This window comes from Cetorhinus maximus, chromosome 29, assembly GCF_964194155.1.
Source record: "Cetorhinus maximus chromosome 29, sCetMax3.hap1.1, whole genome shotgun sequence".
Taxonomy (NCBI): domain Eukaryota; kingdom Metazoa; phylum Chordata; class Chondrichthyes; order Lamniformes; family Cetorhinidae; genus Cetorhinus; species Cetorhinus maximus.
Window position 1 is genome coordinate 14,759,144 of NC_135907.1, and position 22,591 is coordinate 14,781,734.

At 47.1% G+C, this 22,591-nt stretch overlaps 1 protein-coding gene across 1 annotated transcript in view; it reads left to right on the forward strand.

The window, feature by feature from the left end:
• tmem184ba (transmembrane protein 184ba) overlaps positions 1 to 22,591 on the forward strand; it is a 74,893-nt gene that overhangs the window by 21,699 nt on the left and 30,603 nt on the right. The window contains exon 3 of the mRNA XM_078531608.1: positions 10,838 to 11,003. Within this exon, the coding sequence (XP_078387734.1) occupies positions 10,838 to 11,003 (166 nt within the window). The remainder of the gene's footprint in view (positions 1 to 10,837; positions 11,004 to 22,591) is intronic.

Here is a 22,591-nt window from a genome sequence, read left to right on the forward strand (position 1 = left end):
GCATGTTGGCCTTTATTGCAAGGGGAATTGGAGTACAGGAATAAAGAAGCCTTGCTACACTTGTGTAGGGTATGGTGAGACTGCATCTGGAATATTGTGTGCAGTACGTTTAAGAAAGGATATATTTTCACTGGGGGCAGTACAGCGAAGGTTCACTAAATTGGTCGCTGGGACGAGGGGGTTGTCCTATGATGAGAGGCTGAGTAAATTGAGCTTACATTCTCTGGAGTTTAGAAGAATGAGAGACGATCTCATTAAAACCTACAAAATTCTGAAGGGTCCTGATGGGGTGGACCACAGATTGTCTTTGCTGGTCGGGAAGTCTAAAATATGGGGGCACAGTCTCAGGATTAGGGGCCGATCATTTAGGACTGAGATGAAGAGAAGTTTCTTCACTCAAAAGGTCGTGAATCTTTGGTATTCTCTACCCCAGGGGGTTGTGGATGCTCCATCACTGAATACATTTAAGGCTGGGGTAGACAGATTTTTGGTGTCTCAGGGAATTAAGGGATATGGGGAATGGATGGGAAAGTGGAGTTGAAGCCCAAGATCAGCCATTGTCATATTGAATGGCGGAGCAGGCTCGATGGGCCGTGTGGTCCACTCCTGCTCCTATTTCTTATATTCTGGCGTCAGCACTGTACGGATTCCATTGCTTTAATAGGGCACCTAAAGCATTCTTAAATGGTGGCCTAACCATTGCCTTGTGAAAATTTATCATTGCTCTTCTGCTTGGAGCTGCTGTTTGGATAATCCAGTTACAAGGGTGGTCCCAGGAATATGTGGGTTTACAAATTGGGAAAGGATTGACAGGCTGGGTCTGTCTTCTATTGAAAAAAGGCTAAGGGGTGACCTAATCGAAGTCTTTAAAATGACGAAAGGTTTTGGTAGAGTGGATACGGAGAGAATGTTTCCTCTTGTGGGGAAGAGCAGAACTAGAAGCCGTCAAGACCCAATAGGGAATTCAGGAGAAGCTTCTGAAGAGAAGTGGTGAGAATGTGGAACTGACTACCATGGAGCGGTTGAAGTGAATACTATAGATGTGTTATAAAAAAACTAGACAAGCCTATGAGGGAGAAGGGAATAGAGGGTTATGATGATAGATTTAGATGAGGAAAGATGGGAGGAGACTTGAATGGAGCATAAATACCAGCATGGACTGGTTTGGGCCAAATGGCCTGTTCTATGCCAAGTATCCCATGTAACCACGCTATTGGCATTCTGAGTGTATTTTAATCTACTTGCATTCTCTCTCCTCTCTCGCTCTTTCCCTCTCTCCTCTCTCTCTCTCCTCTCTCGCTCTTTCTCTCCCTCTCGCGCTCTCTCTCTCTCTCTCTCGCTCTTTCTCTCTCTCTCTCGCTCTTTCTCTCTCTCTCTCGCTCTCTCTCTCTCCTCTCGCTCTTTTTCTGTTTCCCCCACTTGGTCCCCCCTCACCCCTCATTCTGTCCTCCTCCTCCCACCCCCCACCCCCAAACCCCTTCCCTGGTGGTGCAGAGAGGCAGCGAGAGAGGCACCTTCTGTAACTGCTGCAGTCCACGTAGCGTTGGTACATTCCGGTTCCTCTGTTCTCCCCCTAACCGCTGTGTGCCTCCCTCCCACCCACCCACCCACCCAGCTACCCCGGCAACATTCCCGCGTTCCGTTCCATTTCTCCCCCACCTCCCCGCCGTTCTCTTGTTCCATTCCCCACCCCCTTGCACTCCCTTAATCCTCTCTCCCTTAAAAGGGGAGGTAGCTGGACTGAGAACAAGACGACTGCTTTCCTTTGGGAGACTTGTTTCCGTTTGACTTGGTCTTCTCTCAATTTGACTGACTCACTCGAACAGCAGCTCCTGTGCTGAAGGGCTGTCCTCACCAGCCCCTCACTTGCTGTCTGCCCGTTGCCGCATGACTGAATTCCTGATCAGAGCAAGCTCCAGCGAGCAGGTTCCATCAGTGCGGTGCAGGATGTCATGTTGGAGAACCCCGTGCCCATTCCTGTACTCAGCAGTGTGAATGAAAACATTTGGCAGTTGTATCATGCGGATTATCTCGCACACGCTCGCGCTGGTGCCCGTTGGGAGAATCTAACTCCCTCTCCGCACCCACCCCCCCCCCAACCCGCCATGTATTGCATTTTGCTGATGAGGACAATTCTCTTTAAGTTACTATTGAATCTGCTTTCTCCAACCTTTGCCAGAAGTGTTTTTCAGATCATAAGTCACTGCATTCATTTTAAAAAAAAAAAGTTTCCTCATGTCACCCCTGATTTTTGTTTTTGGCCAATCACTGTAACACTCTGTCTACTGGCCCTTCCGCCATTGGAAACAGTTTCTCCTTATTTGCCCTGTCAAAATCATGGCCGGCTTTTCTGTGCCTATCAAACCGCCTCTTTAGCCATATGTGGCCTAAGGATGTTCATCCTCGTTCCTTCAATCTCTCCACGTGAATCATAGGAAGTTTACGGCACAGGAAGAGGCCACTTGGCCCATCGTGTCTGTACTGCCGATTAAACAAGCCACCCGGCCCAACCCCACTTCCCAGCGTTTGGCCTGTAGCCCTGCAGGCTGCTGTACTTGAGGTTCATATCCAGGCCCCTTTTTTTATTTAGTTGAGGGTTTCTGCCTCTACTACCCTTTTCGGGCGGTGAGTTCCAGATCCCCACAGTCCTCCTGGGTGGAAAAAAAAAATTCTCCAGCTCCCCCGTAACCTTTCTACCAGTCACCTTAAATCCATGCCCCCTAGACACTGCCCTCTCTGCTAAAGCAAACAGGCCCTTCCCCTCCATTCTATCCAGGCCCCTCACAATTTTGTACATCTCAATCAAATCTCCCCTCAGCCTCCTCTGTCCCGAGGAGAACAAACCCAGCCTGTCCAATCTCTCCTCATCGCAATTTTCCAGGGCTTGGCAATATCCTTTGTAAATCCTTGCTACCGTTCTCTTAAATTCTCTTCTGAGGCTTCTCCATCATTCCTAAAATGTGGTGCCCAATGGATCAGACATTCAAACCCAACCTTGTCCTTGCCCTCATGCATATTTCTGAACATGGGGCTTGAGATGGAAACCAAGAAATATTTTGGCCTCTCTCGCTCTTTTCTTTACTCTCTCTCTGCCGTAGAAGTCGGGAATTGCCCGATAACATGAAGATGAAGAGAAGTGGCTTGCCTAACACCTCCTGAACAGGTAGCTACAGTTGTCAGGTGCTTTGCTGCAGGTTGCCTGGCTGATTCACTGGCCCACTGGTGCAGAGAGGCAGCGAGAGAGGCACCTTCTTTAACTGCTGCAGTCCATGCAGTGTAGGTACATCCACGGTGCTTTTTCCTCCAGCAGTTTGAAACAGCTGCCATTTCAGAGGGAAGTTAAGAGCCAACCACATTGCTGTGGGTCTGGAGTCACACGTAGGCCAGACCAGGTAGGGAAGGTAGATTTCCTTCCCTAAAGGGCGCTACCCAGAAGGGAAGACAATAGTTCGGACCAGTACTCTTATTTCCCAGTTTTTACTGTTTCTTCGTGTCTGGGTAGCGAACCAGTTGGGTTTTTAATGACGATCTGATAGCTTCACGATCATCAATTATTAATTAATTGAACTTAAATTCCACCAGCTGTCGTGGTGGGATTTGAACCCATTCTTCTGAAACATTAGTCTGGGCCTCTGGATTACTAGTGCAGCAACATTACCACTATGTCACCCTTGGGATCACGTTACCACTTTGATTTATCTTCCCTTCTCTGCGACTGCCTGCATTCGTGACTCTGTCCTGCATGTGGGGCCTTGAACCTTGCAATCCACAGTTGAAGAAAAAAAAAGCATTTAATCACCTGGCTTTTTTAAAAAAAAAAACAATTGCGAGGTATGATCATCCTGCTGGGAATAGACTACACTTAAGTATTTCTACAGCTTCTCATGGGTCCTTTAAAGAGGGGAACCACGTGACAAAGGCCTAGTAGTCCATCCAAGCCTGTCGTTTTATTTTCTGAAGGAAGAAGCAGAAATCCAGGAAGGCCTTCATTTTATTTTGGCATCCAGAGCCTCCCTTGGGTAAAACTCAAGCTGGGGGAGCTGCCACCCACCCACAAACCCCATCCCGCACGCCCGCCGCCCATCAAACTCCCTAACCTCGGGTGCTGATGCCGGCTGCTGTTGCCCTGATAACCACGGACGTCAGCACCAGTAGATGGTTGCTCAGCAACTGCTGACACACTCTCGACAAGTGGAAGCTTAGTGGCAGTCCTGCCTCCTTTGAGCTGAGACGAAACCCAAAGCCCGGTGTGTTGGATGGTTATCTTGGGAGTTGCCAGCCCTCCTTGTTATTTTTTATCCTAATAAGAAGGAAAACACACATTGAGGGAGTCGGGCGCGGCCTCTCTTTTAATGAAGCAGCTCTGCTAATATCTAAATTGCATTTGTTGATCAAATGCTGAAATCCCTGTTTGTTTCAAACAAAACCTAATCTTATTTTGCTACTGCTGATGTTTTCTTTGGGCAGGGAGGGTAAAGGGCCATTGCTGCTCACATTGAAGCTAACTTCCACTCGCTTAACACCTTGATGAGGCAGAGCTGGTTTGCAGGCGGGCGAGTCTGGGTGGGGTTGATCTTAATTTCAATTGTTAGCACCTTGCATAATTCCACCCCCACCACCCTACCAAATTAAAAAAAATTACCTTGCTCGGGTTTGGGAAGCAAGTTGGCTCTTCACTTTACCTGACCGACTTCCTTTTGCACTTTCAACGCTCGTGGGTCAAAATGGTGGCGTGAGCCCCTCCTACTGAGAGGAGACGGTGGCCGTCGTGTTGGAGCATGCGCTGGAGATTCTACCTCGACTGTCGGGCTTCCTCACCCTGCCCCTTTCCAAACTCCTCCTCTTCTCTGTTTCTACAGTGGCTCAGCGGGTGGCACTCTCTCCCTCTTGAGTCAGAAGGTTGTGGGTTCAAGTCCCCCTCCAGGGACTTGACCAGAAATCTAGGCTGACGTCCCATTGCTGGAGTGAGGGAGTGCCGCACCGTGTTTCAGAGGAGGTACTGGACTGAGGTCTCGTCTGCTTTCTTAGGTGGATGTCAGCGATCCCAAGACGCTATTCAAAGCAGCGGGAATTATTCCGGGTATCCTGGGCCAATATTTATTACTGGGAGGAGGCAGTGGTATTGTCACTGGGCTTGTGTTCCAGAGACCCAGGGTAATGCTCTGGGGACCCAGGTTCGAATCCCACCACGGCAGATGGTGAAATTTGAATCCAATAAAAAACCTGGAATTAAATTAAAAACCATTTAAAAAAAAAAAAACCATTGTCATTAAAAAAAAAAAACCCCATCGTGTTCACTAATGTCCTTTAGGGAAGGAAATCTGTCACCCCTTACCTGGTCTGGCCTACATGTGACACCAAACCCATAGCAATGTGGTTGACTCTTAACTGTCCTCTGAAATGGCCCTAGGAAGCCACGGGAGTGGCTGTGGGAGTTTGCCGTGTGCAAATTGGCTGCTGTGTTTCTTATATTACAGCAGTAAAGACACTTCAAAGGTGTAGTTTTGTAGTCCAACGTTAAGGAGAAGCACTATAAAAATGCAAATTCAATCTTGCCTGCATTTTGCCAATTGCTCCCTCTTCCTGTCTTCTGTTGTGAGCCTCTCCAGTCTGAACGATGTACTCGTTCGATTTGTATTGTGTCTTTAACGTTGCGAGGAAACCTCTCAAAGCGCAAGATGTGGGCAGAATCAGAAAAAAAGTTGAAGGACTCCAAGCCGATGTGAGACCCGTTTACCAAAAACTTGGTCAAAGAGGTGGGTTTTCCAGGAGGTGGAGGGAGAATGGATTTACTTCCCTGGGAGAGAATTTTGAACCTCGGTGGCTGAAGGATTGACCTCCATTGGTGAGGTGAAGAGAAGGCTGAAGTCAAAGGAATGAAGAGCCTCGGGCAAAGAGATTTAGAAGGGACAGCGATTTTAATTATGAAGCGTAGCTCCCACAGGTCAGGTAGTACTTGTTACTGAGTGTTACTGAATGAGGTATAGCTGTAATGCCACTCGACCTAGTAATCCAGAGGCCCAGGCTAATGCTTTGGGGACATGGGTTCAAATCCTAGCACGGCAGCTGGTGGAATTTAAATTCAATGAATAAATTTGGAATATAAAGCTAGTCTCGGTGATGGTGACCATGAAACTATCATCGATTGTTGTAAAAACCCACCTGGTTCACCAGTGCCCTTTAGGGAAGGAAATCTGCCAACCTTACCTGGTCTGGCCTACATGTGACTCCAGATCTACAGCAATGTGGTTGATTCTTATTTGCCCTCTGGAATGGCCTAGCAAGCCACTCAGTTCAAGGGCAATTAGGGATGGGTAACAAATTTGAGTCTTGCCAGATACATTCATCTTGTGTTGCTGGACGCACCTTGGTGCAGGCTGGGCCCTGTGGTTCTGCCTTGCACTAGCCACCCAGGGCTGCAGATGCTGTCAGGTAGGGAAAGCAGCCCTCTAGGGTTGTGCTGTCGTCTGCGGCCATTATGGGTTAGTCCTGAAGGCACTGCTGTCAGTAAGCACAGGGAGGAAAAGGAACATTGGGGAATTTTTCTCCTTTGTGAAGAATTGATTTCAAGAATATTGGAAAGGCTTGGGGGGTGGGGGGTGGTGGTGGGGGTGAGGGTTGCTGTTTGACAGTCAAGAATCATCCAATAGGGTAATAAATGCCTAGGTGAGTGCAACTCACTCAAGAAGTTCGACACCACCCAGGACTAAGCCGTCCACTTGAATGCCACCCCATTCACCACCTTAAACACCCATTCCCTCCACAGTGGCAGTAGAGTGTGCCACGCAGAAGATATAGTGCAGCAACTCACCAAGGCTTCTTCGACAGCACCTTCCACACCTGTGACTTCCATCACTTAGGTGGTTGGCAAGGGCAGCAGATACATGGGAACAACACCACCTACAAGTTCCCCTCCAAGCCACTCACTGTCCTGACTTGGAGCTGATATCATTATCCCTTCACTGTCGCTGGGGCCAAATCCTGTAGTTACATCCACCCGGCAATGTGGCTGTACCTACGCCAGATTGCCTGCAGCGCAGCTCACCACCCCCTTATCAAAGGCAATTAGGGATGGGCAATAAATGTTGGCCTAGCCAGCGACGCCCACATCCCATGAAAGAATAAAAAAAGGAATGTTTACTTGCAGTTGGCATGGGAAGACAGTGTGCTGTGAGGATGGAGGAATAAGACGTGTGGGAAGTGTGAACATAGCATTAGAAATAGGAGCTGGAGTAGACCACATGGCCCATCGAGCCTGCTCTGCCTTTCAATACGATAATGGCTGATCTTGGGCTTCAACTCCATTTTCCCACCCGCCCCTCCCCCATATCCCTGAGAATTAACCCTGAGAGACCAAAAATCTGTCTATCCCAGTCTTAAATGTATTCAACAATAGGGCATCCGCAACCCTCTGGGGTAGAGAATCCCAAAGATTCACAACCCTCTGAGTGAAGAAATTTCTCATCACATCCTTCCTAATTGATTGACCCCCCTTATCCTGAGGGTCTGGCCCCGTGTGGGAGGGGCTGTAGGAGGCGGGAACTCATGATGAAACCTCCAGGAAGGTGTCCTAATTAGAAGTGGCAACCCTACTACATCAACCAGGTGCACCGCCTCAACCCCACCAAGCGCTGTCAGTTCACAGGTGTTTCTGGGGATCTTTTGCAGGCAAGCGCAGTCTGAATATTCCCACATTCCCAGAATTTGCAGCTAATACGTATTCACAGAATTATTATGGCCAGGAGGCAGCCATTTGGCACTCTATAGAGCAATCCAGTCAGTCTCAATCCTGCTGTATCTCTTGCCCAAAGCCTTAACACCCTATCCTCTCATCCTTGTATCATCAACTAATAGGAAGAGCTTACCAACATACAAATTAGGAGCAGGAGTAGGCCACTCAGCCCCTCAAGCCTGCTCCCCCATTCAATCAGATCATGGCTGACCTGATTGTAACCTCAACTCCACATTCCCACCTACCCCTGACAACTTTTCACCCTCTTGCTTATCAGGAATCTATCTAGCTCTGCCTTAAAAACGTTCAAAGACTCTGTTTCCATAGCCTTTTGAGGAGGAAGTTCCAAAGACTCAGGACCCTCCTGAGAGAAAAAAAAATTCTCCTCATTTCTGTCTTAAATGGGCGACCCTTTATTTTTAAACAGTGACCCCCTAGTTCTCGATTCTCCCACAACCGATGGTAAAGGCTGAGTTGTTCAAATCCCAGACAGAAACTTGAAACAACTGTCATAACCTATTTTTTGCAATTTGTAATTTCGAGATGCAGACTTTGAATTCAGTAGGAATAAGACCACCGAGTCTCATGGTTTTTATATAAAACTAAATTAAACATTTATTAATTTAACAATAAATTAAACACATACACATGGCTACAAATTACTACTATAATAACTTTTTAACAAATCCCCAAATTAATCACCCCCAGGTAAATCGCCACTAAGGTAACAGTTACCCATAGAATTTAAATAGACACCAGGCAAAGCACTTTTGACCTTACGAATTCCAAATGAGGTTCCTTTGCAAGTTGGTTGGAGTTGTATAGGTTGGTTAGGTGTTAAAAGCCTCTACCTTACACACCCAAACTCCTTTCTTTATATAGCTAGCTTTCCCTTTGAATGTAAATTTTCCATTGTATCACTAGGCCTTTTGGACTTCAGCTCTTCCAACAGTAAAACCCCTTTCATAGCACCAATTTTATTAGTAATGAAAAAAATAAACACATTGTTTGGCTTCTTCTAGCTAGGTGCAAGATTTTACCCGCAGCCTTGAATGGTTTATTCAACAAATGCAAATGAACACTTTACCTTAATGTTCACCCAATTAACATCTCAAAACTACTACACATCAAAGCACCCAGACTTTAAACCAATTAAGACACACACACCTAGACACAGACCCCCCCCCACCACTAGAATTCTATTTTAAAAAATAATTTCCAATAACATTGTACACATTAATATCTCTTCGTCACCCACTCCACATCCACCCTGTCAAGACCCCTTGGGATCTTATGTTTCAATGAAGTCGTCTCCCCACTGGATACAAGACAAGCCTGTCCAACCTTTCCTCATAAGACAACCTGACAACTTTTCTTTGTCTACCTTATCTAAATCTGTCATAGTCTTGTGTGCACTTCTGTCGATCTCCTTTGCTCCAAGGAGAATAATCCAGCTTCTTCAACCTCACCTTGCAGCTAAATTCCCTCACCCTCGAAGCGATTCGGGTAAATCTCCTCCACATCCTTCGTATGCGGCACCTTGTTGAGTGTCTTTTTCAATTCAAGAACTGGTTCCCCTTTATCTACTCTGCTAATCCTCAAAATAATACTCGGTTAATCCTCAAAAAAACCTCTAATGAATTTGTCAAGCATGATTTCCCTTTCATAAAACCATGTTGACTCTGCTAATCAAATTATGGTTTTCTCAGCGTCTGTTAACACTACCCAATAACTGACTGTCAGGCCAACTGGCCTGTAGTTCCCTGTTTTCCCCCTCCTTCCTTTCTTGTACATTTGTTACCATCCAATCCGCTTAGACCATGCTGGAATCTTAGGAATTTTGTATGATCACAACAAATATATCTTTGAGCCTTGGGATTTATGCCCATCTGTGGGTTATTTTCCTTGTTCCCGAATGGGAATCAGGTGGAAATTTCCCATGAGTGACGAATAAAGAGCATGAATTCACATCCCCCAGCTCGCCGTGCCCAACTTTATTCATTCATGGGATGTGGGCATCACTGGCTAGGCCAGCATTTATTGCCCATCCCTAATTGCCCTTGTTCACTTTGTAGGCCAGACCAGGTAAGGACGGCAGATTTCCTTCCCTAAGGGGCATTAGTGAAGCAGATGGGTTTTTTTTACAGCAATCAACAATGGTTTCATGATTCCAGATTTTAATTGATTCAAATTCCACCATCTGCCGTGGCGGGATTTGAACCCAGGTCCCCAGAACATTACCCTAGGTCTCTGAATTGTTAGTATAGTGACAGTTGCGCTAGGCCATCGCCTCCCCTTTAATGTGCTGATGAAGCGTGCCACACGGTACATGTGCTATAAAGAATAACTGCTGTCCATTTAGGAATTGAAGCATTAATCTGATTATAATAAAACTGCAGTCCTATTGGAGGTGTAAAGTTTATTGTAGGACTCCCCAGACAGACTTTAATAACTAGGGGTGGACTGAGAGACTTCAATAACCCAGCCTCATAGCTGTAGATTTTAATATTCAGCTTTATTTTTCCCAGTTTGCTCTTCCCCGTGCTCTCTCGAAGCCACTATGATATGTGGGAGATGGTGTCACAGTGGTAATAGTGCCAGTGGTTCAGAGGCCCAGGCTAATGTTTTGGCTTCAAATCCCACTAAGGCAGCTGGTTGAATTTAAATTCAAATTAATAAAAATCTGGATTCCGAAGCTAGTCTCAGTGATGGGCGACTGTGAAACTATCACCGATTGTCAAAAGGACCCATCCGGTTCACTAATGCCCTTTAGGGGAGGAAATCTGCCATCCTTACCCGGTCTGGCCTACATGTGACTCCAGACCCACAGCGATGTGGTTGACTCTCAACTGCCCCCCCGCCCCCCCCACCGAAATGGCCCTAGCAAAGCCACTCAGTTCACGGGCAGTTGGAGATGGGCAACAAACACCGGCCTTGTCGGCGGCACCTACATCTCGTGAAAGGAAAAAAAAAAGAATCTGGTGGAAATTCTCTGCAAGCGGTTATTTTAAGCCCACCCCTCGCTGGGTTTTGTTGCGCTGAGCAATGCCCTTCCCCCACCTTATCTCTCCTGCGCTGACAACTCTTTGCATTTTTTTTTGGCAGATTTATATGCACCTGCGATGTTACAGCACACCCAATGAGCAGCGCTACATTGTCCGGATCCTCTTCATTGTCCCCATCTACGCTTTCGACTCCTGGCTGAGCCTCCTGTTCTTCACCAACGACCAGTACTACGTCTATTTCGACACAGTCCGTGACTGCTACGAGGGTAGGTGAACGCTGTTGGCTGTGGTGTTTGACGAGCAGTGGTTAAACCAATTTCTCCTTTGGAGGGTTTCTGTTCTCTCAGCTCCACTGGCGCCGGACAAGTAACTCAAAAGGTCGCGAGTTCAAATCTCGCCAAGACAGCTGTATAAATGTGACAAAAGCAAAATACTGCGGATGCTGGAAACCTGAAACAGAAACAAAAAATTGCTGGAAAGTCTCAGCAGGTCGGACAGCCTCTGTGGAGAGAAATACAGAGTTAACGTTTCGAGTCCGTATGACTCTTCTTTAGAACTAAAGAGATATAAAAATGTGGTGAAATATATACTGTTTAAGGGGGGGTGGAACATGGAACAGGTGAAGCTGGATAGAAGGCGAGTGATTACAAGCCCATCGACTCCCACAGCTACCTCGACTACAGCTCCTCACACCCCGCTTCCTGTTAGGACTGCATCCCATTCTCTCAGTTCCTTCGCCTCCGTCGCATCTGTTCCAATGATGCCACTTTCCAAAACACTGCTTCTGACATGTCTTCCTTTTTCTTTAACCAAGGTTTCCCACCCACAGTGGTTGACAGGGCCCTCAACTGTGTCCGACCCATCTCCCACGCCTCTGCCCTCACACCTTCCTCTCCCTCCCAGAACCATAATAGGGTCTCCTTTGTCCTCACTTTTCACCCCACCAGCCTCCGCATTCAAAGGATCATCCTCCGCCATTTCTGCCAACTCCAGCATGATGCCACCACCAAACACATCTTCCCTTCATCCCCACTGTCGGCATTCCGTAGGGACTGTTCCCTCCAGGACACCCTGGTCCACTTATCCATCACCCCGAACACCTCAACCCCCTCCCACGGCACCTTCCCATGCAATCGCAGAAGGTGCAGCACCTGCCCCTTTACTTCCCCCCTCCTCACCGTCAAAGGGCCCAAACACTCCTTTCAAGTGAAGCAGCATTTCACTTGCATTTCCCTCAATTTAGTCTACTGCATTCGCTGCTCCCAATACGGTTTCCTCTACATTGGAGAGACCAAACGCAGACTGGGTGACCACTTTACGGAACACCTTCGGTCTGTCCGCAAGCATGACCCAGACCTCCCTGTCGCTTGCCATTTCAACACTCCACCCTGCTCTCATGTCCACATGTCCGTCCTTGGCTTGCTGCATTGTTCCAGTGAAGCTCAACACAAACTGGAGGAACAGCACCTCATCTTCCGACTAGGCACTTTACAGCCTTCCGGACTGAATATTGAGTTCAACAACTTCAGATTATTAACTCTCTCCTCCATCCCCACTGCTTTTTGATCCCCTTTTTTCAAATATTTATTTTTTAATATTTATATATACATATTTTTTCACACCTATTTCTATTATTATTATTTTTAAAATTTATTTTCATTCATTGTTTTATCCCCACCTTTTAGCCTCTTCTCCCACACCGTCCCCTCCCTCCACCCCCACCCCCACTAGGGCTATCTGTCACTTGCTCATCCTGCTTTCTACTCTTAGTGTCACTATTAGTACCTCCTTTAGCCAGTATCACCGCCATCAACACCCCTTTGACCTTTTTGTTTAAGATATCTTTCGCAATCTCTTCTTTGCCTCCACCTATGGCTCGCCTTCTATCCAGCCTCTCTCTCCTCTCTCTCTCTCTCTCTTTCCCTCCCCACTCCTTCCCCTCACCCTCGCTCTCGCTCTCAGTACCATGGGTAACATTCTCTAGTTTGCCCACAGCTGTGCCAACAGGTAGCAGTTTCTAGCAGTTAACACGAACACGCTTCCCTTGGGCAGACCATGGCTGGAAGAACAGTCTTATGTAGCTCTGAGTTGGTTGTTTTTTTTTCCACTGCCCTGTCCCCCTGGCACAAGCCCAGCTGGGTGGCATGTTGTTCACATTGGTTATTGTTGGCATCTGGCCAGGAATTGAGGCCAAATCCCAAAGTGGCTTTCCTGTTAAAATCCAACTGCTGACCATTATAACTGCAAGCACAGCAAGTCCAAGTCCCCTGTCACCCTGTGCCCACTGACCTACACTGGCTCCCGGTCAAGCAACTTAAAATTCTCACCGTTATTTTCAAACCCCTCCATGGCCTCGCCCCTCCCTATCTCTGTAATCTCCTCTAGCCCCACAGCCCTCCAAGATGTCTGGCTTCTCAAATTCAGGGTGCTTGAACATCTTTGATTATAATCGCTCCGCCGTTGGTGGACTTCAGTTGCCTGGGCCCCAAGCTCTGGAATTCCTTCCTTAAACCTCTCCGCCTCCCTACCTCACCTTTCCCCTTGAAGACACTCCTTAAAACCTACCTCTTTGACCAAGCTTTTGATCATCTGACCTAATACCTCCTTATGTGGCTCGGTGTCGCGCTTTGTTTTATAATGTTCCTGTGAAGCGCCTGGGGATATTTTAATACGTTGAACGTGTTATAGGCGTTATATAAATATAAGTTTGTTGTTGTTACATAGCAATGAAATAGAGAACGCCTGGGGTAGCTGCGTGCTGCACGCACTTTAAAAACTTGCCCCCCACCCACCCCCCACCCCCACCGCCACCCCCAGTTAAGAAACGGTAACTCACCATCTCTGCTCCTTCATCCCTCAGCTCCAATCTTTCACGTCACCCCTGTCATTTAAGGCTTGGGATAATAACTTTTTCCATCAATTAGCACAAGCATTTCCTCTGCTTTGCTACTGGGCAGCCCCACTGTTATTGTGCTAGTCTGCATGTGTAACATACAGCATTACACTAACAGGAATGGGACTGATTGATTGGATTATCTAGAGAGTACTGCATGGACTCGGCGGGCCGAATGGCCTCCTTCTGACACTGTTGTGACTCCGGTGACTCTTGCTGCCTGCTCAAGGGAAGACTGACCTCCCTCCAGCCTGAGTATTGAGGGGGGAGCGGGTCCCCTGGCTGATGCTCATGGGGCAAAGTCTCTGGTACGTCAGAGTCGTCCATTTTGTTTAAGTGTACTGGGTTTTGGCCCCCAGGGCCTCCTGTGCTATGCAGCGATGAATTATAAGGCCTTTCAAATGGTCCCTACAACCCTGATTTTTTTTTTTGGGCAGATTTGTAACAGCCCAGTGTCCACTTTTTGGCACTGTGTCGTTTTGCTAGCTCAGTCGCCAGTGTGCTTGCAGGTCAGCAGTGGGCGGGAGCATTGAAGTGTCTGATTTAACTCAGTTGGTACTATTCTTCCCCGAGGCTGACATTGAGGCCAGACATACACGGCAACACTTTCCCAGAGCCGCTGCCTTGGTCGAGATGTTAAGCCAACGTCCCTTTGTGCCTATTCATGTGGAAGTTAAAAACCTGCCATAGCAGTGAGAGTATTCTGGGCCTAGAGGTCCTTGCTCTCCCTTGCAAGATACTGGACTTTGATCATGATATCACCATGCCCTTTCACAAGCATATCTTGGTGTTCCACAGGTAGGGTTGCCAACAGCGATTAAATGTATTCCTGGAGGTTTCATCACATGACTTGCCCCTACACTCCAGCCATTAGTCGGCCAAGACACCCATCCTTGTGACGCACGGCCTTCCTACACCAATTGGAAAGCAAAAAGACTCATTACCCAATTGGATGATGCTTGACCGTCACCCAAACAGTTTTCCCCCCCACCCCCTAATTTTTAGCATTTTTATGTCTGGTAAAGAGAAGTGTTCAAAGAAAATAACAAAAAAAAAAATTTTTTTCTCTTCAGATAATTATCCAATTCTCTCTCGAAAGCGATGCTTGAACCTGCCTCCACCACACTCTCAGGTGGTGTTCTAGATCCTATACACTCTCATTTTTTTTAAAAAAAAGGGTAATTTCCTTGTGTCATTTCCATTTGCCAATCACAAATCGATAATCCTCTGATTCTCTTTCTGTCAATGGGGACACTTTCTCCCTACCTACTCTGTCCAACCCCTCTTGAGGCACGGGGCCTTCAGTCATATCCTGAATGGGCCCTTCAGCTGCCCACGTTATAAAAAGAAGGCCATCTTGGTAATAGGGCCCCTAGCTTTGCAAAACCTGTAGATGCTGGAAGCGGTCCACTGGTCAGTTAGTGCCGATTTAGTTTTAACAGTTCAGGTGTGGACCATTGACTAGAAGATCCAATGAGGGAGCCATACCTGAAACTGCACCTTTCTATTCAAGAGAGAATTGGATTATTATCTAAAAAGGAAGAATAGACAAGACCGCCGGGAGAAGGTGGGAGGAATGGCACTAGGTCGATTGCTCCCTTGGAGAGCTGGCGGAGACACGACAGGCTGAATGGCCTCCTTCTGTGCCATCACAATTCTGTGAAACCTCTGTCTCCTTCCTTCTCTCCACAGATGCTGACCGACCTTTGGAGCGTTTCTTGTTCCTTTTTTTTTTTTGTTCAATTTTCCAGCAGATGAGGTTTTCCAATTTCCCGAGGGCAGTCAGATGGAGAACCATTCAAAAGCAGTCGTCTTGTTTTCTCCCACTGACTTTTCTTTTTATATTCCAATAATTTTGTTGAAATGGTTCCATGTTGCCAAGGAACCTAAGGCCCAGGCTCGAAGGAATTGCCACCTCTTAATGGTCGATTTTAAGCGTTGGCCTTAGACTTACCCGGGAGTGTATAGTGCAGCATTGTGGATCAAGTGCTCCGCTGTTTTTGAGTGTCTGCAGGCTGGGCCTGTACCATCAACCTGGCCTACTTTGACCTACGACCTCTAGCGCAACTGCTCCCGCTGTGAGAGAGCTCAAAGGTCAGCCTCTAATGAGAGAAGATGGGTTGGTACTTTTTATAAGTGCAGGAGGAGGAAGGATGGCAGCTGTTCTGGACTAAAAGTTTTCCTTAGCCTCACAACAAAGTGGGATATTTATCTCCATGCATAGTTGCATTCATATTAGGGATGGGCCTAGCCAGTGGCGGCCCTATCCCATGAAAGAATTAAAAAAAGACATAGGCTTATGAAGAAAACACTGAAATGGGCTGATAGTTTTTTTTTTCCCCAACCAAACAGTTTATCCTCCACATGAACAGTGTTCCCAATCCCATGTGCCCACCCTGCTCCCATGACCCTGTAAACACCTTTTCTGGTGGACTGCCTGACTAGGGTGCCCCCAATGAGCATCATAATAGTGGTCAGTCCTGTGGGATCTTGCTGTGTGCAAATTGACTGCTGAAGCGCCTACACTTCATTTTTTTTTTTAAACAAAGGATTTAATTGGCCTAAGGTTGTGAAAGGCACTATATAAATGCAAGTCCTCCTTTCCTTCAGCTACCTAACCAACGGACATAAACTTTGCTTCAATCCCCAACAATGGTAATGCATTCTGTGGCCTTGCAACCTCCTGTTTCCTTACGCTAAATCTCCTGTGAGTGTAGTGTTGCTTTTAAGTTTGATTTTTAATGGGACGTTCCTGAGACGAGGATCCCTTTCCCTATAACCTATTTCCTGGGGAGAGATGGTGACGTAGTGGTATTGTCACTGGACTAGTAATCCAGAGGCCCAGGCTAATTCTCTGGGGACATGGGGTTCAAATCCCACCATGGCACTGGGGGAATTTAAATTCCAGATATTATCTATCCAGATCATAAGTCTGGGATTGAAAGCTAGTCTCAGTAATGGTAACCCATGAAACTATCATCGATTGTTGTAAATGTCCTTTAGGGAAGGAAATCTGCCGTCCTTACCTGGTCTGGCCTACATGTGACTCCAGACCCACAGTGACTCTTAGCTGCCTCTCCAAAATGGCCGAGCAAGCCACTCAGTTGAGGGGCAATTAGGGATGGGCAACAAATGGTGGTCATGAAAGAATAAAGAAAAAAAATCTGCCATCCCCAATTGCCCTTACTCCAGTTAATTAATCTCCTGCTTAAGATGAATGTAAACTTTACTGCAGCTACCATAAATGCACTTTTAAACCATTTTCATTCGAGCCAGGTGCTGCACATCTGTACTGCTCAGCGATTGGTGTTGGTGATTTTGGCAGATGGACCCGGGAGAGCCAATGTCACAAGCTCCCAGTTCTGTAATGAGGTGGATCGGATGTAGGGTGAAGCTCTCACAGTCCGGAGTACACTGTGATGGAGGCACATTCAGTCGTGGCTTTCAAAAGGGGTTTGGATAAGAACCTGAAGGGGAAAAAACTTGCAGGGCTACGAGAGCGGGACTAGCTGAATTGCTCGTTTCTCTTTTTTTTTTCATTCGTTCATGGGATGTGGGCGTCGCTGGCTAGGCCAGCATTTATTGCCCGTCCCTAATTGCCCTTGTTCAGAGGGCATTTAAGAGTCAACCACATTGCTGTGGACCTGGAGTCACATGTAGGCCAGACCAGGTTATGATGGATGGCAGATTTCCTTCCCTAAGGGGGCATTAGTGAACCAGATACGTTTTTACGACAATCGGCAATGGTTTCACGGTCATTATCAGACTTTTAATTCCGGATTTTTATTGAATTCAAATTTCACCAGCTGCCGTGGGTGGGATTCGAACTCGGGTCCCCGGAGCATTGCGCTGGGTCTCTGGAATACCAGTCCAGTGAAAATACCACTATGCAGCCGTCTCCCCAGGAAGAGAGCCGGCACAAACACGATGGGCCGAATGGCCACCTCCTGTGCTGTTGTCACCGGCTGTCCTTAATTCAAGGATGACGTCTGTTTTACTCACGAATTTCTGGCATGGATCTTAATGTGACTGAACGGGTTGATTTTTCAATCTTTGGGGCACGTGGGGCAGGACATTCCAAGAGTTTGTGGGACCCGGAGTGCAGGATATGCTTCCTTTCCTTTCCTTCCCTGCCGCTGCTCTGCCTCGTCACTCGGGCGTCGTGACTCGAAAGGTGAAGCAGCTTGATAGACAAACTGTCGCCGTGCTAAGAAATTGGTAGGAAGCTCCTCCCAGTCATTAATGTCAATGCTGTCCGGGCTTCAGTGAGTGCCTCAGAGTGCCTTTGAAGCATTTTAATTGTCCTGCTCTGGAATGTCAGCCGTTTGAGTCCGAGACAACAGGATCTGGCGAGGGAGATGGGTCTCCAGCCAAGCAGACAAAGCATCCAGTCTGTCGAAGTTGATTTGGCAGGAGCTTTGCACCAACTGCTTCTGGAGCTGGCCTCAAGAAGGACGCTAGCGTTTGTGCGCCGGTCATCTCCTTGAGCCCGGCAGACGGAATTTTTCTGGCCCTCTCGCGTGCCTTCTGTGCTACGGCCACGCCGCGATTCTATGCACCAAGCAGAGCTTCGATCACTGCCCCGGTGGGACCTGTAATTTCCACCGCACTTGACTTGGCCCAGTTCCGATGGTCTGCTGGCCTTGGGGGTTTCTCCCTCGAGTTTCGAGCCTTGAAACGTGAGCCCTGTTTCTCTCTCTCCACAGATGCTGCCGGGCCTGCGGAGCTTTTCCAGCATTTTCTGTTTTTTTTTTGGTTTTCCAGATTTCGTCCCCAGTATTTTGCCTTTATCTTAGTGAAGTGGTAGGACTGTGTGCAGACTCGCTGAGCCAACTAGCCTCACTTCTATCAAGTGAATGGTGCCTATTGTACCGCAGCTTATCTTATCGGACCTGTCTGTTCCAGGTCACTAATATTGACTGTGACACTGGGTCAAGGCTTTTGTGGTGTTTCCGACGAGGTGCGACAGTGTAAAACACATGATAGTGAGTCAAAAACAGAATGACCTGGAAAAACTCAGCAGGTCTGGCAGCATTGGTGGAGAAGAAAAGAGTCGACGTTTCGAGTCCTCGAGGACTCGAAACGCCGACTCTTTTCTTCTCCGCCGATGCTGCCAGACCTGCTGAGTTTTTCCAGGTCATTCTGTTTTTGTTTTGGATTTCCAGTGTCCGCGGTAGTTTTTTGTTTTTATGATAGTGAGTCAGCCGTTTTGCGCCTCTGAATTTATTTTTTAAAAAATTGACTTGTCTAATTGCTAACTTAAGATGGTGGTTGTGTATTTAGTCGCTGGGTCAGAATCCTGGTGGAACTCCCTCCATAACAGCACACTGTGGGTGTACCTACACCACAGGGACTGCAGCGGCTCAAGAAGGCAGCTCACCCCCCACCTTCTCAAGGGGCAATTAGGGGTGGGCAATAAATGCTGGGCCCACACCCTGTGAATGAATGAAAAAAAAAATGTATATGCCGTATATAAGTTGATTTTTTTAAGACCAATTTTTTTTAGGCAGAAAATTTAAGGGTGGACATTTACGCGAGTAATATTTGAGGGATTGACATACCTGCTTGATTTGAGTCCGCACAGCATGAGACAAAGATTGCAACAAAACCTTGAGTGGAATCCAACAAAGGACCATCACCCCGTTAACTAACAAGTACAAAGTCGTCGGCTTAATTCCGACTTTCAGCTGTGGTTATTTTACCTGCTCAGTGCACAGTGAGACTCCACAAGCTGTTTAATACTCAGCGGAATAATATCAAAACCCACCAATGTCCAGTCGGAATATTGTAGACAGGAGCCATTCATAAAATCGACCAGCGATATCCACCCCCTCACTCATTGGTGCTGGCGTTCAGCTTCCAAATTTCAGATTTGGATTGTATCGTCTGTTGGTGAATCGATTTGCTCGTTTTTTTTTGTTTTAATATTTATACATTCCAGGCAAAATAGAGTTGTTAATTTATAGAGGGGAGTTGGAGAAGAGACCAGGAGGTTTTGCCATCTAATCAGCGAGTTCGAAGAATCTCACCATCCCGTAAATGTGCTGACAAATGCACTTCGATCATTTTCGATCTACCCCCCACCCCCCTCCCCCAGCTCCAGGATTATGCTTTGGTTCTGAAATTTGATCTCTGAGAAACTGACCTCTAATTTTACGAAGTCAAAAATCGTGGGGACGTCTGGTGAGCCGTTTTTAAAATTCTCACCCCTGTTTTCAGCTGGCTGCTTGGCTTTGCCCCTCCCTATCTGTGTCATCGTCTCCAGCCCCCACCACCGAGATACCGGCGCTCCTCCAATCCTGGCCTCTTGTGCCTTCCTGATTTTAATTGCTGCACCACTGGTGGTCATGCCTTCAGTTACTTCAGCCGCAAGCTCCGGAATTTCCTCTCTACCTCCTCTTTTTAAAAAAAAATCTACCTCTTGCGACCAAGGCTAAAATATGACATTATGTGTGGTTAGGTGTGATAGTTTGTTTGATAATGCTTCTGTGAAGAGCCTTGGGAAGTTTCATTACATGAAAGGCGCTGTATAAGCTGTGGAGCCGCCCACCTACTGCCAGTGACAGCAAACCGTGGACAACACGGCCCCTTTAATTAAAAACAAAAAACTACTGCGGATGCTGGAAATCCAAAACAAAAACAGAATTACCTGGAAAAGCTCAGCAGGTCTGGCAGCATCGGCGGAGAAGAAAAGAGTCGACGTTTCTAGTCCTCACGACCCTTCAACAGAACTGAGTACAGTTAGGAGAGGGGTGAAATATAAGCTGGTTTAAGGTGGGGGGCGGGGGGAGAGAAGTTGAGGGTGGGGTGGTTGTAGGGACAAGCAAGCAGTGATAGGAGCAGATAATCAAAAGATGTCACAGACAAAAGGATCAAAGAGGTATCACCACCTTCAACACCTCTTTGATCCTTTTGTCTGTGACATCTTTTGATTATCTGCTCCTATCACTGCTTGCTTGTCCCTACAACCACCCCACCCTCAACTTCTCTATCCCCCCGCCCGCCCCCACCTTAAACCAGCTTATATTTCACCCCTTTCCTAACTATACTCAGTTCTGTTGAAGGGTCGTGAGGACTCGAAACGTCGAGTCTTTTCTTCTCCGCCGATGCTGCCAGACCTGCTGAGTTTTTCCAGGTAATTCTGTTTTTGTTTTCCCTTTAATTAAAGTTGGCTCTGATTTTAGGTGGGCGTTTTGGGTGATGTTTGCACCCATGTGTTGCCGGGGCGGCTTTTGTGGTTGTGAGCGTCGCAAAAAGCCTTTTGTTTACCACCGTGACCTGCAAAGTGACAACAGATGGCACACACTGAGGTGGCAGCCGCATTTTCTTTGCTGTAGGGGGCCTAAAGGAGTGGGGGGGGTGGGGGGAGGGAAAGATTGGATGTTTGCTCTGAGTCTGTTGCCCTAGCGATGTGCTTTAGTTGATCTCTCCCTGGGGACTTTTGGCGGCGCAGCATCTGCTGGGGGTTGCCTAGGCAACGGTATGGGATGTTGCAGGCAGGAAAGGGGAGTTAAAAACAAAAAACTACTGCGGATGCTGGAAATCTATGGAAGGGAGTTACCGGAGGGATTGGGCACGGCTGATTCTCAGATTGAATTTAAATTCAATTCGGGTTGCGGAGGGGGCGGAGGGAGTGAACACTTGGCTTGTGGAAACTTGTGCTCAACTTTGTAAACACCCGGAGTTCAGAGTGTCCAGTTTTGGTCTCGTTACTTACGGAGAGATTCACTTGCTTTGGAAGCAGTTCAGAGAAGGTTCACTAGGCTGATTCCTGGGATGAAGGGATTGTCTTATGAGGGCAGGTTGGGCCTATACGCATTGAAGTTAAAAAGAATGAGAGGCGATCTTATGTGGGGGAGACGGTAATTTCGATGGGGCTAGTAACCCAGGGGCCCGGGCTAATGCTTTGGGGGCATGGGTTCAAATCCCATCCGAGCAGCTGGTGGAATTTAAATTCGATGAAGAAGCCTGCGATATAAAGCTGGTCTCAGTAATGGGGACCACGACTTCTATCATCGATTTCTGCAAAAACTCACCCTCAGTTGCGGCCCCGCGGCTTTTAAATAGTTTGCTGCTCAAGCTCCAGGTGCAGATTTTTCAAACAGAAGGTTGGTTTGTTTGTCTGAATGAAAACGCCTCTAATCCTCAGCACTCGCTGTCCCTTTCTGACACCAATTTCGCCGGCTCGGGCGGGAAAGGCTATCTTTGGCAAATGATGACGTGGAGTCCTTTTTGTTTTGAAAAATAACTTTCACTCGAACAGCTCAATCTCCTGGTGACCGACGCCGATGGAAATAAAACTGCTCCTCAAACAGCTTTTTATTTTCTTTTCTTTTCCCCCCCTTCCTCACCAATTTTCTGACCTCCCCCACCACCCTCTACCCCACTCCCCCCGACCAATTCCGTAAAGTTTCCAATGATATCTAAGGTGTGAGACACACTCTGGTATTCATCTATTTTGTATACCCGATTGATTCAAATAACACAGAGATAAAAACAAAAAAACTACTGCGGATGCTGGAAATCCAAAACAAAAACAGAATTACCTGGAAAAACTCAGCAGGTCTGGCAGCATCGGTGGACCGATGCTGCTAGACCTGCTGAGTTTTTCCAGGTAATTCTGTTTTTGATTCAAATAACATCCTTCCCAAAGCTAAGAAAGATGGATCAACGTTTTTTTTTAATCTATAAATGGTAAGAAGCTGGGAACTGTAGAGAAACTTGCTGATTGAGACATCCATCTTCAGAAGTCACCAAAGCCAGTGGACAAACATTAACTTAAGCTAATCGAATACTGGTTTTAGTTCGAGGCAACGGCTATAAAGCAGTGAATACTATGTTAATAATACAAAGCTCCCATTTCCTCTAACCCAGCTGTTCGTAGAATCTTGGGACGATTTTTTCTGAAGACCCAGCACGTATAAACATCAGTTATAGTCCATCACCTTAGTTGTGTTTTCA